Source organism: Odontomachus brunneus, unplaced genomic scaffold, assembly GCF_010583005.1.
Source record: "Odontomachus brunneus isolate Ranch 3 - 2012 unplaced genomic scaffold, Obru_v1 Obru_scaffold_210, whole genome shotgun sequence".
NCBI lineage: Eukaryota > Metazoa > Arthropoda > Insecta > Hymenoptera > Formicidae > Odontomachus > Odontomachus brunneus.
In genome coordinates, this window is record NW_022639660.1 from 458,086 (window position 1) to 475,894 (window position 17,809).

Here is a 17,809-nt window from a genome sequence, read left to right on the forward strand (position 1 = left end):
TTTGACCGAAAACCATTTTCCATAGGTTTTGTGCGGGGTCCTTTATATCAATTTGCGCTTGTGACGTTTGCAATCCGCAATGCAAACGTGTAATCTGAATTTGAAATTAATTGGCGAGACAGAAAAGATTTTCGTAGACAAAATAATATAAAAATTTTATAGACTGCATCAATCAAAATGGACGCATATTATATGTGTAATAAACATTAAATCATGTATCTTTTCGCCTAGCGTAAACTCGCAGATAACATAGAACAATTTCATCGATAAATTCAATAAAGTTATTATAAAGTAATAAAGTTATTATTACAATAAATAATTACTACTGCGTTCCGATATTCATTGCCAGTATTGAAGATCTATAGTTTGTGTCGTGTATACGTATAGAGTTTTAATACTGGCAGTGAATATTGGAACGTATGCGAGTTCACATTAGAGAAAAAGATATATTACTACACCAAGAAAATTTTATAGTGAAATGTGTTACAAATTTAGAGATTCAGTCAAACCATATTCTATTACTTCAATTGCCAGAAAAGTTGGAAAAACCATGTACCTTACAAGAATTAATAGAATACAATTTTACAAGTTAAAAAAATAGTAAAAACTATGTATTCATTATGGAGAAAACTTCGTATAATTGAGAAAAACGAGATAATAATAAACGAGATAATAACAAAAAATATCTTATATATATTAAATTATATATTAATTATATATTAAATTATAAATATTAAATTATATATTTAGATATATTTAGAATATATATATTATTAAATATATATTATTATTATTTAATATATTTAGAATATATTAATAAAATTATAGTTATTTAAAACTGCTAATAAAACAAAACGCTTAAAATCACAAATTTAAAAATTAAAGGTATATTTACGTCAAAGATACGTATACACACAGATATATTATATATAATATTGTTAGTGTAATTTTTCACAATGATAAAAGTATAACTAATGAACATTATACAAACGCTGTGCGTAGTAAACACATAAAATGGATTTCAATTAATGATTCCACAATAAAAAAAAATGCAGTTGGTGACGAAACTCCAAAGATGCAAACATTTTCTTTGCTGAAAAAGTAATGTAATAAGATTTGTATCTAAATAATCTAGACAAAAAGCAGTGAAATTGTAACAAATAGTCTTTACAAAAAAAAAAACGTCGAGTACGTATCAAAACAAAAACTACAAAACGAATAGTGCATGTTAATTTAATCAAAGTGTAGATGTTTTAAATTAGTTATAATAAAAAAAGAAATAAGATCAATATAATGAACCAAGTACATATATGTAAGTACTTATTACACAAATAATTATGTAATAAGCAGGGTTGGAAAGTAACGAGTTACTTGTAACGACGTTACTATTTCGTTACTTTTTTTTGTAACAATTTGGTAACGCCGTTACTTTTTTATATCAGTAACGAAAAAGTAACGGCGTTACATTTTCTTTAGTAACGAGTAACGAAATTCATCGTTACTTGTATCGTTACTGTTTTAATTATAGTGACTTTTGTACACAGAACGCGGCAACACTTGCCACGCGACGAAAGTTTGCACACGATAAACAATTAATATGCTTTTCGTAAAGCCCATTCTACAATAAGCAATAAATCTTAAGTCATAACAAAATTGACCAATCATAGTCGACTATTAGAAGAATAATCCACTGTAATTGGTCAATTTTATTGCAACTTAAAACTTATTGCTTATTGTAGAAAGCCTCTAAAGCGTGGTCTAATGAGAACTTAAGCCTTAAAATTTAAGCTTTAAACTCTAAGCCGTAAGAAATTGATCAGACACAGTCAATTATTTTTCTTATAATTGACTGTGATTGGTCAACTTCTTACGGCTTAGGACTTAAAGCTTAAATTTTATGTCTTAAGTTCTCATTGTAGACCACGCTTAACCCTTTGCGACATAGATTTCTCTATCAAATTAATTTCACAGATAAATGTACTTTAGGAGTTTTTGGTAATCGCTGATTACGAATCCGAAGCCAGATTTTCAAAATTTAAAATAGCGGATCCAATATGGCGGACGAATTTTAGAAAATTACAGTATTTATATGAAACCTAGTATTTAGTGTTTTTTGGTTCGCTGATTATGAATCTGATTTCAGATTGTCAAAATTCAAAATGACGAATCCAAAATGGTGAACAAACATGTTAAAAAGTAGATAAAGTATCATGAAAATCATTACTCGATAGTTTTTAGGATCGTTAATTACGAATCAAATATCAAATTTTCAAAATTCAAAATATTTGATCCAATATAGAAGACCAAGAAATAAAAGAATGTATTTTAGGTCTTCAAAATTAGTTGGCGGAGATCTTTTTGGCAGCTGATTACGAATCTAAAATCAAGAGTAAATTTTTTGATCCAATGTAGTATGCCAAACATGTAAAAAAATGAGTCTTTTCAAAAGGTAGAAAATATTCTCTCGCTAAAATCTCGTTTTAGCGTTACCCAGAGCTAACTAATTTTGAAAATTTGATCAGCGACCCAAAAAACACTAGATACTAGGTTTCATACAAATACTATAATTTTCTAAAATTTGCCCGCCATATTGGATCCGCCATTTTAAATTTTGAAAATCTGATTCCGGATTCGTAATTAGTGACCCAAGAAACCCTTAAATACCAAGTTTCATAGAAATCTAATAATTTTTTAAAAATTCGTCCGTTATATTAAATCCGCCATTTTGAATTTTGAAAATCTGACTCCGGATTCGTAATCAGCGACCCCAAAAACCTCTTAGACCTTATTTTCAGCTTATTAATTATTGTTGGTTAGTCACAATTACATTTATTGGATAAAAAAGCAGTATTTCCCTTATAAAAATATCATACTAAGAATCATTGATAATTACTTATTATCCAGTATTTTTAATACTGAAAATAAGTAATTATCAATGATTCTTAGTATGATATTTCTATAAGGGTTTTGTAGTTTGTTTATTTATAAAATACATTTTCTCAACAATAAGAATGTTTTTAAAATTTTTTAATGACAACTGATGTTCTACATAACTGATAATGTGCTTTTTATTGTACAGATGTGTTGAAAACTATGTAAAAAACTAAATAAAAAACTATGTAAAAAACTAAGGGCAAAAAAGTGTTCAGTATACGGTACACTATGCCGGAAAGGGTTAAGAGACGCCGCACACGAATTGATATAACAGTAACATACCGTAAGAATTGACCAATCACTTTGAGTATCGTCGAACCGTAACGTCGCCATTTGTGAATACTCGATTGTAATTGGTCAATTTTACGGTACGTTTTACGTTACTGTTATGTCAATTCGTGTGCGGCGCCCCTTAACCCTTAGGAATCTGATCTCAGATTGTCGAAATTCAAAATGGCTCGCAATCGCAAGATCGCAAGGAAATTGACCAATCATAATTGATTATTCTTCGATCGCAAGAAAAACAATCGACTATGATTAGTCAATTTCTTTGCGACTAATGTAGAATAAGTTTTATGTCGTTATACAAGAATGTGTGCTTTCCGCTTAAATATCTTATATTTTATCTTTATATATGTATAATTTATGTACTATCTCTCTTATTATTCGTTTTATAAGCCGATTTTAACTTTTTTTTTTACAAAAGTAACGGAAAGTAACGATTTTTTATCGTTACTTTTCAAATAACGGTAACGCGTTACTTTTTAGAATCAATAACGAGTAACGGTAACGAGTTACTTTTTACCGCAAGTAACGGTAACGGTAACGCGTTACTTTTAAAAAGTAACGTTCCCAACCCTGGTAATAAGTATCAATAATATTAATAATTGAATGCTGAAACATCCAAGTATCAAATTCAGGAAAACTTAACATCGAAGATCAAAAACTCGGCATGTCTCATTTAATACATCATTCTTTAATATAAATATTTATAATACTACTAATAATTTTATATACATTATTTTAAAAAAATTTATATATATATATATATTTATTTATTATATATTATATATTATTATTATATATTATATATTATATATTATTTATTATATATATATATATATATATATATATTTATATATATATTCACTATAGGGAAATCTATATTAATGTTTCATGAATTCAAGACTGTGTGTCGCCGTATATAGGAATGACTTTTCTATATGAATATATTTATAAATTTATTTATGAATTTATTAATTGGGGCATGCCGAGTCTTTGATCCTCGATGTTAAGTTTTTCTTAATTTGATACTTGGATGTTTCAGCGTTCACTTATCACATAATTATTTGTGTAATAAGTACTTACATATACGTACTTGGTTTATTATATTGATCTTACTTCTTTTTTTATTATAACTAATTTAAAATATCTACACTTTGATTAAGTTAACATGTACTTTTTGTTTTAATACTCGGCGTTTTTTTTTATACAATATTTTTATACAAAAAAGTATAATTTTTTAAAATAAATATTATTTTTGTAATTGAAAAAATTTAGATTCGATTTTTTTCAAAATTAATTTTTTTTTTATAAAACCTCAGTTATAATTAATGACACAGGTGTATCTTTGACATTTTGATCTTTTAATTAAAAGAAATATGTTATAAAATATCTACTTCTCGAGGAAATATTAATAAACGAAAGCTAGGTACATTACACTCAATGTGATAAATCGGAACTTGTAAAAAGTTTGATGTTCTTAAGTTAACTTTATGTCGACATACTAGTTATAAATAAATTAAATATGATTGCAAAATTCCGTCACAATAGTAATGTCGAGAAACTAAAAATATTTTGTATTTACGTTTCAGTCTCGAATATCAGTTAAACGATTCGATAATTCGTCGATAACGTGTAACGGCCTCTCGAGCAACAACGGGATGAGGGATGTCCCACGCATTACAGATGCCACCAGAATGAACATGCGCACTTGGAGCGAGTTCGCATCTTGGCATCATTTAACTAACGATGCTCCCTACTGGTGAATCTTTCGGGGAGACTACCTCCTCGTCAATACGACGTACGAAGTTGTACGCAAATTCTTCCACTTGCTCTTTCGATCTTCAATCGCAGAGATGTAGATCATGCGAGATCATGAGGTATCTCGCGACGCATGTGTCAGAGAAAACGGAGAAGATGAATACGAGACGAGAGGAAAGAAGTTACGCTCGACAATCTAATTGAGAACGAGGAACAAGAGCGCGACGCGGGAAGAAAATCAATCCGCGAAGGACGATAATGAACGCAGCGGACGAACGCGCGGATAACGTAATCTGTACGGTAAGCTTATATTGTCTTTAGTTCTCCGCGTAAGAATATGTTGCACTTAAGCGTATTTATGTGTGCGTTTATTTTCACATCGGAAAGATAAGAGAGAACGTGGTTTATGCGCTGAAGTGTCATGTGAATATTGCTGTCCAAGCTGTTAAATATTGTTTTATGATGAAGTTTGTAAATACAGTGTTTTTATCATTAAACTAGAGAAGTTGAAGACGATGCATTTTAACTTTTATCGTACATTAATAAATAAGTGAGGAATGAAATTTGCTGATGTACGTTTTACTTTCCCTTCTTCCCTCGGAGAAGAGAATATATTATTATTGTTGTAAGAGAAAGAAAACACAATCCGATGCGTTTATTTTTTCTGACATTTCTGAAATAATTGACTTATAATACATTTTTCAATACTTTTAATACTTTAATCTTTTAATATTGATAGGGAATGAAGTAACTTCATATATTTTCTTATTCAATATTAAGATAAATTCAATATTGAATCGAGTATTTTTGCACTGTATTTATTTTTCTATATCAATGCATAAAAAATCTATAAAACAGTTTATAAATAAATTAAAAAGCTTCTGAAGCTTCTCGTTCTCAGAAAATTAATCACTTCAATTTAGAACAAAAAAGTTAATATCGAATGAAAAATGTAATCTGGAGGTTTATTTGGGTATACAATTCCAGAATTCTCTGAGCAGCGTACGACGAGGAGTGGCGAATGCGCGTGCGCAACAAAAATCTATTACCGCTCAAGATAGAAGACTAGTGCAACGTTATTTTCACTATAATCATCTCAAAACACAAGGTTTAAGCTTTAATTGAATCCCTATTAAAAGTTTCTAGCATATCAGGTTCACTCGTTACGTTGTTTAAAAAATAGCAAAAAACTTTTCGCATTTTTGAACTCAACTTTTTGATGTAATAGAAAAATTTTGCTTTCGGATTCGGATTCAGCGACCAAAAATTTCATGAAATGATACATCTCATCCATATTGTATGTTTAATATCGATTAAACTTGTGTAATTGGGATACAGGATAGTTTGACGTAGAAGATAATGTAGATTGATTCACCATATATATTGCAAGTACGGAGGAATATTTGGCACGTGCGTTATTACATTGTAAAACATTATTTTTTTTACAGACTAAATGTTTGCATCGATAATCTCTATCGGCTTTTATTGTCTTATCTCTCTTTTTTTAATTTCTTTAATTTATTTTTTTTTTTTTAATTTTTAATTTTTTTATATTCTTAAAGAGCGTGTTTATAAATGTTGTCTGATAAATATTTTATATAAAATAAAAATAAAAAAAAATTATTTGAAATAGAAGTGGAAAAAAATTATAACAGGAAAACAGGAACTCTTAATCTTAATTTTAAAATATACAAATCTATTAAATTTTCTATGTTTCTCGCGTGCAATTTGCCTTATCAACGACTATCAATTTTCACAGCCGTACTCACCTTAAGTATAACTTATGTATCCTTTACAGTTTTTGCATGTATAAAATACTTCTATGAGCTAATCCTTACACGTTACGGGATTAATTAAAATGTGATAGTAAAAAACAAAGATTCATTTGGATTTGCGAGTTAATAAACTACAAGGCTATGAAATTCATAGTTATATATAGCCCACTCCGTATATACAGGGTGTAAAAAAATTAGACCGACAAACTTTGAGGGGAAATAGAGGACATAAAAACAAACATATTTTGTTAATAATGTTTTTCTCTATGACGCTTTGTTTTAATACTACCGTGTACAAAATAGGAATTTTATAATTTTAATAAAAAACAAACATATAAGTGGAGAAATTAAATTTGTTTACGATTGAATGGCAATATTTATCGTATTTTTCTCGAGGAAGTTTTGCCAGGACTCATGGAAGACGTGCCACTTGTTACAAGAAGGCAAATGTTGTTCCAACACGATGGAGCACCTGCTCATTTTAGTGCTACTGTGCGCAATTATTTGGACCAAAGATTGAATGAGCGCTGGATAGGCCGAAGAGGTTTCTATCGCAAGGCCTCCCCGGTCATCAGATTTATCTTCGCTTAACTTTTTTTTTATGGAGGCATATAAAAATTCTCATTTATGAGACACCTATTGAAACAGAAGCAGAATTGGTAGCCCGAATTACTGCTGCAGCATATCAAGTGCTGCAGTTTCAAAATATTCCTGCAGTCTTCGAATGTGTGAGACAATCAATGTTTCGACGATGTCATCTTTGTGTTGAAGCAAATGGAGGAATTTTTGAACATTCATTGTTTTTTGAAGATTAAAATATATATGTGTAATTGAAATAAATTTAATTTTTCCATTTATATGTTTGTTTTTTATTAAAATCATAAAATTCCTATTGTACCCTGTAGTACCCTGTATTCTTTGTACCTTTTGTACCCTGTAGTATTAAAATGAAGCGTCGTAGAGAAAAACATTATTAACAAAGTATGTTTGTTTTTATGTCCTCTTTTTCCCTTCAAAGTTTGTCGGTTTAATTTTTTTACACCCTATATATACGAAATGGGCCATTTTATTCAATACACACAAAAATCTCAAAAAGGAGAAATTTTTTCAAAAAATGTTTCAGACAAAAGTTGTCGGGTTCAGAGAGGGACATCTGAAGGTGACCTTAACTTTGATCTCGGAGCTCATTCTGAAGGTTATGCAAAAGTCAACTTTTTATTTTAAATAGAAACATTAATTTTTTTTCTTACGGAATTTTATTTCTCGTGAAGAAACTAACAACTTTTGTTTGAACGATTTTTTTGTACGACCTCCATTTTCTAAGATATTTACGGAAATAACTACAAAATTATTGGTTTCAATAATTTTTTACTCGAATTCTATCAACTTTACCGAAAAATGGTCAGAGATAAAAATTATTTATTTTCTTCTCGTAGAGCTCCGCGAATTTTTTTAGAATTTTTTACTTAACTTCTTAGTACTGCATTTTCTTGAAGTACTAAAAAGTTTATAAAAAATTCTTAAAAATTCCTGGAGCTCTATAAGAAGAAAATAAACAATTTTTATTTCTTATCATTTTTCGGTAAAGTTGGAAGAATTCGAGTAAAAAATTATTAAAACCAATAATTTTGTAGATATTTCCGTAAATATTTTAGAAGATGGAGGTCGTACGAAAAATTCGTTCAAACAAAAGTTGTTAGTTTCTTTACGAGAAATAAAATTCCATAAGAAAAAATTAATATTTCTATTTAAAATGAAAAGTTGACTTTCGAATAACCTTCAGAATGAGCTCGAAGGTCAACATCAAAGTCACCTTCAGATGTGCCCCTCTGAACCCGACAACTTTTGTCTAAAAGATTTTTTGAAAAAATTTCTCGTTTTTTTAAATTTTGCGTATATTGAATAAAATGACCTACCCTGTATATATATGGGTCATTCCACGTCAGAACGGCCACCCCCCTATCCAAAATTGTACTGCACTAAATGTAATTTGCGATATGCCAAAATTTAGCTTAAAGCTTATAGTTTTCGATGCCGTCTGGCGATTTTAAAAAATTTGAAATAATAGCTTTCATTTCGTCGGTCAAATAGAAAATGGCAAGTTTTTCTTTATTATTTCTTTCTTCAAATCTCTGCTATTTCTTACACATGAATTACAAAAGTCATTTTCAATGTAATTGAAAATGCCCGCTGAGTTCGAATGTGAAGTCAAAAAACCAATATTATGTTTTTACAAATAAATATTAAATTTTTATTGGTATTTACTTCTAAAAGATGAAAATAATACTGTTTTTAATAATGCTTCTTTTTCTTATTAATAAGACATTCCTAAGCTATAATATTAACCAGCTATCTTATTCCGTACGTATAACTATAATATTTGTTAAAATTATTTTTTAATGATTTGTTATGAAAAAACTTTTTGCGTTCAAACAGAGTTAAGGGGTAAAACCATTGTAGAAACTAAGTCACTGTAGAAAAATAAGCCTGATTTTTAACGACATTTTTAGAGGTGAGAAATAAATAAAATGAAAAATCTCTTTTAAGGACTTTATTCTACAAATGTTAAAGTATGTAAAATGATTTAAAAAAAATTTTTTTTATCCAAAATGGCGCGTGTACAGCCTCTCGTACGCAGCCATTTTTTCGTTGCGGCTCTTCGCGGTTAACAGCAGATCTCTTGAACAGTTACACCTAAAACAAAAAACCAAAAATTTTCAGAAACTAGATAAAATTTTCTTTGGAAGTACGTAGGAAAATGAAAAAATATGATGATTTGTAAAAATGGTGGGGCTATAAAGAAAGAATTTCATTTTTTGACTAAAAATTCCGCACAAATTTGTTTATAATCAAAAAAGTTTTGAAGTAATCGTAAAATCCCTACGTATTTCTCTAGAGAATCTATTTAAGAAGATACCCTTAAAATTTCAATTCAATCGGATAAAAATTGTTTTAGTTATGCTGCTAGCCGATTTGAAAAACGTGAATTCGAGAAAAGCGCATTTAAAGTTTTCAGTAACAATTTTTTTCTATTTAATACGAGAAATTTGTAATGTACCTTCAATCTGCTCCATACAATTGTCCTTCCAGGTCCAAATTAGTCTCCTCTTTTTTTTCTCTGGTTGATTTAAAAGTCCTCCGAGCATCTTTTGCGACATCAAACGCTTTGCGTTTTGCAAATTTGACGCGGCGCGTATCAGCTTGTACACAGAAGTTATTACAAATTGGGCCCACATCAACTCCTAATACTTGCATTATTAATTATTAATATTATTAATTAATGATAATAATATTTATCACGAATTCCAAATATAATACTGAGTATTACAAAGCGTGATTCCTTGAACCACAACATCAGATGTTCCTCGCATTATGATAGAAAACCTGTATCAAAATTTAGCGAAAATTCAAAAATAAGTGTAGCTGACAACCAAATTGGTCTCAGCGTACTCACGAAGAGCGTAGTGCAAAATGGAGGAAAATTTCCGTCGCGTCTAAAACAGCATATGTCCGACTCCTAAATCGACACAGTAACGCACTACACAAAAGACGCTCAAAATCGACTTTACAAATTTTTCCTCGCTATAAAACCTATTGCTTCTTATTTTTAAAACCCTAGGGTGTCATTTAAGCCAAAAAAAATATCGATTTTCCGAAATTTCTAAAGTGGTTTTATCTTTTAAAACTGTCTATGGATTATTTTCCAAAGCCCGCATTACTTTTTCTTTTTTTTGTTTTTTTGTTTTGCTTTTTTTATTTTTGTTTTCTTTGTTTATTTTTTAAATATAAAATAAAGTAATTTAATTCATCTTTATTGTTTTATTATCGGAATTATGAAATAAACATGAAACGAAATAAATTTTTTTTATTGATAACGTGAGAAATAATGTTTATCTCATAATAAAAGAGTTATACCTTTAGGACTTAAAGAAAATCTCTTAACAAGTAAATTTTTATCGTTTATTGGTATGCATGCGTGCTGTTTTTGTATATTAGGAATGACTGTTGCGTTTTGAAATCGATTCCGGAGAGCTGTTGTTACTTTTTTATGTTTTGTCACTAAAATATAGAATCTGTATATTTGAAAACTTCTTTTTTGCCCAACCAAACAAATTTTCAGAAGTTAAGATAAGATATGTTGCTGGAGCTTGGAGACTAGCTCGTACTGCTTCCCGTTTAAAAAATGTATCTATTCCATCACAACTTCCTTTTCCATGCGCAGTAGCATGAAAATGCCACTCTGCTGGTACCCCAAAATCATTGTTGTGATATAGCAAATTACATATTCGGAATCGATTTTTTAAATGCTGTTTGGCACCATCAGTAAAATAAATAATTTTTTTAACTACACTTTTCTTTCTTAATTCATTTATGATTAACTTTTGGGAGATGTGTACAGCAACTGTGTCGTGATAAACAATTTGATAATATTACCATACTACCATGCAGCAATGTCTCATTAGAGTTATAATAATATACGACTATAATGACAGTGCACTGATTATTATTAAAATGGAAGGCTTGAACTGCATCCTGCACAACAAACGCGTAATTTTCTGCGAAGTCAAGTTGTACTACCACGTCACCTTTACAGAGTTTATCTTTTTGATCCATAAAGTATTCTGACTGCTTTTTGCATATAAAATTATGAGGCTTTAAGTGTTGTATTATAATTTACAAGAATGCTGTTTTAAAAATTCCTGGTTAGGGAGATTGTTTGTAATTAAAGTAGCTCTGCTAGTAGTTTGCCAAATATTAAAGACAATTTGAGTAATGTTTATTTTTTCAAGAGCGCATTGAATAGTCTGCATAAGCTTGTCAGCATCTGGACAATTAGAACATTCGTTTAAATGACATGAAACAATTGGATTATCACACATCAAAGCTTTCAAACAATCTTTATAATGGATTATCCATTTCCTTCATAATTTTAGAAATATTAATAGCATCAAGCATTAACTTGCAATTTTGATGAATGGTACAAACACAAGTACAATGTGTATCACTTGTACCTGCAAGTACACAGTGAGGCGGCCGTAATTCGCAAAATTTTGAAAAACTAATAGGATAGACAGGATAATTCATCTTGAAGTGTTTATGTAATTCTTTTAGATTAAAAAGAAGTAACCTTTTTTGTGTTTTAATTTTTTCTTTATCTGTGAAAGTGGTAATAGTATCCTTTCGTCCAGCCATTATTCGAATATTTTCATCTGATTCGTAAAAATTTTGAACATTTTAGATAATATTGAGAGATAATCGTTTTTCAGCTTTTAGTGGAGAAAATGACCAAACCTTCATTTGCACGCACATTCTTAGCAACTTATGCAGTATGTCTAGAACAACCAAACTCCTTAGATATTTTCCATACACTCCATGATAAGGGAGCTAATGTCAATAATTTTATACGGTCAGGATCATACTTACAAAAAGAATTGAATAATTGTTTTATTGCATTCAATAGTTCCTCTAGTTCAGGTCTCTAGGACTTATATCATGGTCTATAGCGATAGTCGATTCATCATTAGAATCGCTACTACTATAATTGCTATAATCTGTAGAATTTGTTTGGCTGTTTCTTATTGCATACGATTTCTTGCGATCACTGCATATCTTAGCGTTTTCAGAATCCTTTCGTAGTTTTAAAGGTACATTTCGCAAATCCTTACCAACGTGGTCCTTTTCATCAGGACGACGAAAAAGATTGTAGCATTTATCTTTTCGAGAGGACATTTTGGAAGTTATTAAAAATAAAAGAAATACTACATAAAAAAATATTTCCCAAAAATACGTGAAATGTCAAATTTTAAGTTAAAATAATACAGTAAGAAACAATAAAATTTATCTTCCAATTAGAAAAATGCAATAACATAAGACTAAGCGTCGGCACAGACATGTATGCGAGCATAAAAAGAAATAAGTGCATGTATGATACTAGGAACATTCAACCAATGTTAATACTTGGTGAGATCCGGCGAGACGCAAATCGCATACAAATTTCGCAAGTGCGAGACGTAAGTTTTGGATAAAAATTATCCTAAAAAATAATATAGTTATATGAAAAAAGATAACTAGTTAATATTATAGCCTAGAAATATTATATTAATAAGAAAAAAAAGCATTATTAAAAACAATATTATTTTCATCTTTTAGAAGTGGATACCAATAAAAATTTAATATTTATTTGTAAAAACATATAATATTGGTTTTTTGACTTCACATTCGGCGGGCAAAATTACATTGAAAATGACTTTTGTAATTCATGTGTAAGAAATAGCAAAGATTTGAAGAAAGAAATAATAAAGAAAAACTTGTCATTTTCTATTTGACCGACGAAATAAAAGCTATTATTTACTTCAAATTGTTTAAAATCGCCAGACGGCATCGAAAACTAGAAGCTTTAAGCTAAATTTTGGCATATCGCAAATTACATTTAGTGCAGTACACTTTTGGGCAGAGAGGTAGCCGTTCTGACGTGGAATGACTCATATATATAATATACCATCTTTCATGGAAGATTTTTCAAGATCAGATTTCTCAACTAATTTAGAAATAAAAATATTAAAGTAGGAAATTCGAAAATATCAAGACGATAATAGTTTTTAAATAATAAACGATTACTATTAGATTTGGTTTCCGTGTTTGAGCCGCGTGGATTCATCTTCGTTTGATTCCAACATTTCGCGAACATTTCGGTTAGCTTCATCAAGGAGGAACGACCCGTGCTAACCCCCTCATCTTCCTATCTCTTCCCCCCTCTTCCCTTATGCCATCTACTATATAAAAGAAGATCTCTCAGGAACAACTCGACATCGGGTCGTTCTCCCTGGGATGCGTTCGAAAACAGCACCCGTATGTATTCTGTCACACTGAGGTCGTTCGAAAACACCTAGTGGGCATACTGAGCATACAACCATGACCGTTCGAAAACCTTACTCCGTGGACCACTGGTGTGACTTTTCTCCACTATCTTTTTCGCGGTGGAATTCAGTAGAGATAGTGGAGATTGTGGAGAGCGTGAGAAATAAAAAATTGAGCAGTGCAAAAAAACTTTGATAATAAAATGGAAAACTTAGTCCCAAATTGTCATATTTTGTGCGTTGATAATAAAAAAAATATATTAAAGGATGACAAGAGAAATGTCTATGTATGTGACATTAAAGGTAAGGAGTAATAAATAAGTTCATATATTTCCTTTGCATGTAAAGAGGTTAGATGTCTCTTGGTTATTACTTAATATTTTATATCGTTTTATATTAAAGTTGTGATATGTATCTATGTAACAGATGAGCACTTGTGCCTAGTTCCTGATTACAAAGCTAAGCAGTTTTTCAATATATCTTTACGTGAACATCCTTCAATTTGTTCTGGTAAAGACCTTTAATTAATTCATAATTATAATGTTACAAATTGTTTCCTTGAAAAGAACATACTTTCATCAATATATGTTTTATAATTTTCCTAGAAATATTATCTACAGCATCTACAAATGTACCCAAAAAACTTTTATCTACAGAAAAATATGAGGACCATTTGATATCTGAAAAACCTATATCTATAGAGGTGTCAGTAAAATCAAAATCACAAGAGTCAGCTGTGGAATTGAAAAATGAGCATGCTGTAAAAGTCTTGATCAAACTGTGGCAGGATCATGAATCACTGTTTAAAAGTTCTGTAAAGAAAAATGTGGAAGTGTGGCGGATGATTTCTGAAAGTTTGGAAAAGCAAATCCTAACTGGATTTTCATACAATGTGGTATACAATGAGAAAATGAATTCAAAGACCTCAGAAGACACTACATGGCAACAAAAAATCACAACGCACAAATAGGTGTATAACCCAAAACGTGCAAATTTTATAACGAAATGGAAAAAGTACTATATATAAAACCAAATATTAAACCTATCGCTATTGCATCTAGTTTAAAGAGACGTTCCTCTGCTCTCGAGAGCTGCCCAATTCCACAATTAGAAAATATCTCTACAGAAATATATGACACCAGCGATAATAGTGATGGTGATGAGGGAATGAAAGTACCAGGTCTGTAAATATGAAACCGGAATTTGCCCATAGATGGTCCTAGCTGTCAATGTAGTTACCATCAAACCGCGTCATTGGCGCTATTTCCTTGTTGACATCTCTGACAAAGATTTTCAACTCACAACAATACAAGTTTCATACAACAGCATAGTTTGTAATAGCGTTGAACATGTCGAATTTTGTGCCTGGAAACTACGATTTGCGGACAGCATTGATTTTCTATTACCATTTGAAGAAAACTGCTGCAGAATCGCTTCGAATGCTTGTCGAAGCTTATGGTGAGCATGCTCTTGGTAAATCACAGTGCTTTGAGTGGTTTAAAAAATTCAAAAGTGACGATTTTGACATGAGAAACGAAGAACGTGGAAGACCACCGAAAAAGTTTGAAGACAGCGAATTGCAAGCATTGTTGGATGAGGATGACACTCAAACGCAACAACAACTCGCGGATCAATTAAATGTGACACGAGAAGCCGTCTCCATACGTTTGAAAGCCATGGGAAAGATCCAGAAGATGGGAAAATGGGTTCCACATGAACTGAATGAAAGACAGCAGGAAAACCGAAAAACCACTTGCGAAATGCTGCTCGCCAGGTACAAAAGAAAGTCATTTCTCCATCGAATTGTGACTGGCGATGAAAAGTGGATATATTTTGAGAATCCTAAGCGTAAAAGATCATGGGTAACTCCAGGCGAACCATCGACATCGACTGCAAGGCCAAATCGCTATGGACGGAAGACAATGCTCTGTGTTTGGTGGGATCAGAAGGGTGTGATCTATTATGAGCTGCTAAAACCTGGCCAAACCGTTAATACTGAACGCTACCGACAACAAATGATCGATTTGAATCAAGCTTTGCGTGAAAAACGACCAGAATATAAAAAAAGGCAACACAAAGTGATTTTGCTTCATGATAATGCACCATCACACACAGCAAAACTGGTCAAGGAAACGATTGAGGCGTTTAGTTGGGAAACACTTTCGCATGCGGCTTATTCACCAAACTTGGCTCCGTCCGATTACTATTTATTTGCATCGATGGGACACGCACTTGCTAAGAAGCGCTTTACTTCTTATGAAAATAGACGAAAATGGCTCGATGACTGGTTTGCCTCAAAAGAGCAACAGTTTTTTTGGCGTGGCATCTACAAATTGTCAGACAGGTGGGAAAAATATATAGCTAGCGATGGGCAATACTTCGAATAAAATATTTCTTATCATTTTCGTACAATAAACGTGTATTTTCTATACAAAAATTCCGGTTTTATATTTACATACCTGGTAGATAAGAAAGAGAAAAATATTAAAAAGAGAACAAGAATGGAACGTCAACTGAAGTCTTGATCTTTAAATAATCAAGCTGAAGCACAAAAGAGTAAAGAAGCACGAGAGAAACGACATCATGAAAGTATGGAGAAAAAAGAAAGGGCCATTACACTTTATGAAATATTACACTTTATGACCAAACTTCTTGATAAACTCTAAATGCAATTGTTAAATTGTTTCCACCATATTTAATCTAAGCGGCTGTGTGAATTTAATGATATTAGAGGTGACAGCAACTAAAATGCTATGATGTATCTTCTTATGTTATATCTTTTTTTTTAAATACTATAGATTTTGTTGTTTTGTTGATAGAGTATTTTAAAGTTTATAAATGTCATGCATCAGCAGTATATTTTGTTGTTTTGTAAGTAATTTTAGTATTGTTAAAGTACTGAGATTTTGTACAAGAAATGTACTATGTGAAAAAATTCTCTATTTAATAAGTAATATTAAATTATATACATCTACATAAGATCTATCTAGATATATATGCATCTAGATATGTAGTAATATTATTCTAAGAAAGTGTTAAAATAATTAGATTCTATTAAAGAACTGTATTATCATTGTAACAACCGCACGTCTCGCGTCGGTTGTTGGTCGTATCGCCGGGAATATCGCTCGTCGGAGTCAGGGATCGTTGTGTGATTGACACCAGTAAGTAATAACAAATAGCACTTTATTTGATGTTTAGAATACAGAGCAACGATGTGGACCACGTGTATTTCGGCGCGAGGCAGCAGCAGTGATCGGGTCTCGGTTTCGCTCGGCTGGGTCTCGCGATTCGGTAGGCGGGGCGAATAGCGCGAAGATGGCAAGTCGCGAGAGACAAATCGCGCGGAATCCGCGAATCGCGGTGCGAACAGATTGATGGCGGCGGGGGCCCGGCGGTACGCGTGATATTTGCGTGTCGCAGCACGTAGCTCGATATATCGGGCGACTCGCGTATCGCCGCGACGAATCAGGCAAGTATCGACAACGTTCGATCGGGCGCAGCGAACACACTGGCTCGGAAACTTGCACGTGGAGTCGGGATACGATCGGTACCGAGAAGGCTCGATCGGGTTCGCAAACACACGAACTCGTAGGCCGGTCGTTGGATCCTGATAGGAAGGCGAAGTCGGTGTCAAGAGCGCTTGACGGAGGTAGCGAACACGCAATCTCCAGGTGCCGGTTTCGTCTGTGTGATTTCGGAGGTTGACAGGAAGGTAGAAACTATACGGTCGGATATCTTGCTCTCCGCTTTGAAACATCGAGTTCGGTCGGCGGTCCGGATCGGTCTCTCCGTTTATTTCTCGGCCACGGTTTATATACCGTCTCGTTACATTTGACGTCGTTGTTGACGTTCCGTGTCTTACGCTAGGCGTGGCGCATGTTTATGTTTGGTTTTATTTGTTTGGCGCTTATCGCCATTTACAGCCGACGGATGTTGTGTTGGCTGTTATTAGGGACGATGCGTGTAAGGCATCGTCACATCATTATTAGTTTTACTTTTGGTTCGACTTTCTAAAAATGTAATTTTTATTTTCATCGAGCCACAGTAAAATACGGTATAATATTTCTTTTTACTTTTAATTATTGTTACATTTTTATCATTCTTGTATCAAAATATGGGTCATATTCTTCGTTCATATAATGTTGTGATATATATATATATATATATATATATATATATATATATATATATATATAC

General features: G+C 31.7%; 1 protein-coding gene across 3 annotated transcripts in view; it reads left to right on the forward strand.

Annotated features, from left to right (window-relative positions):
- LOC116852269 (protein phosphatase 1 regulatory subunit 3C-B) overlaps positions 1 to 17,809 on the forward strand; it is a 162,704-nt gene that overhangs the window by 106,694 nt on the left and 38,201 nt on the right. For 2 of the 3 annotated variants that reach the window (XM_032832461.1, XM_032832463.1), the window contains exon 4: positions 4,809 to 5,277. In XM_032832461.1, the coding sequence (XP_032688352.1) occupies positions 4,809 to 4,982 (174 nt within the window). In that variant the 3' untranslated portion in view covers positions 4,983 to 5,277. Of the gene's footprint in view, positions 1 to 4,808; positions 5,278 to 5,964; positions 7,461 to 17,809 lie in introns of those variants that run through there. The other variant, XM_032832464.1, reaches the window with a different exon arrangement.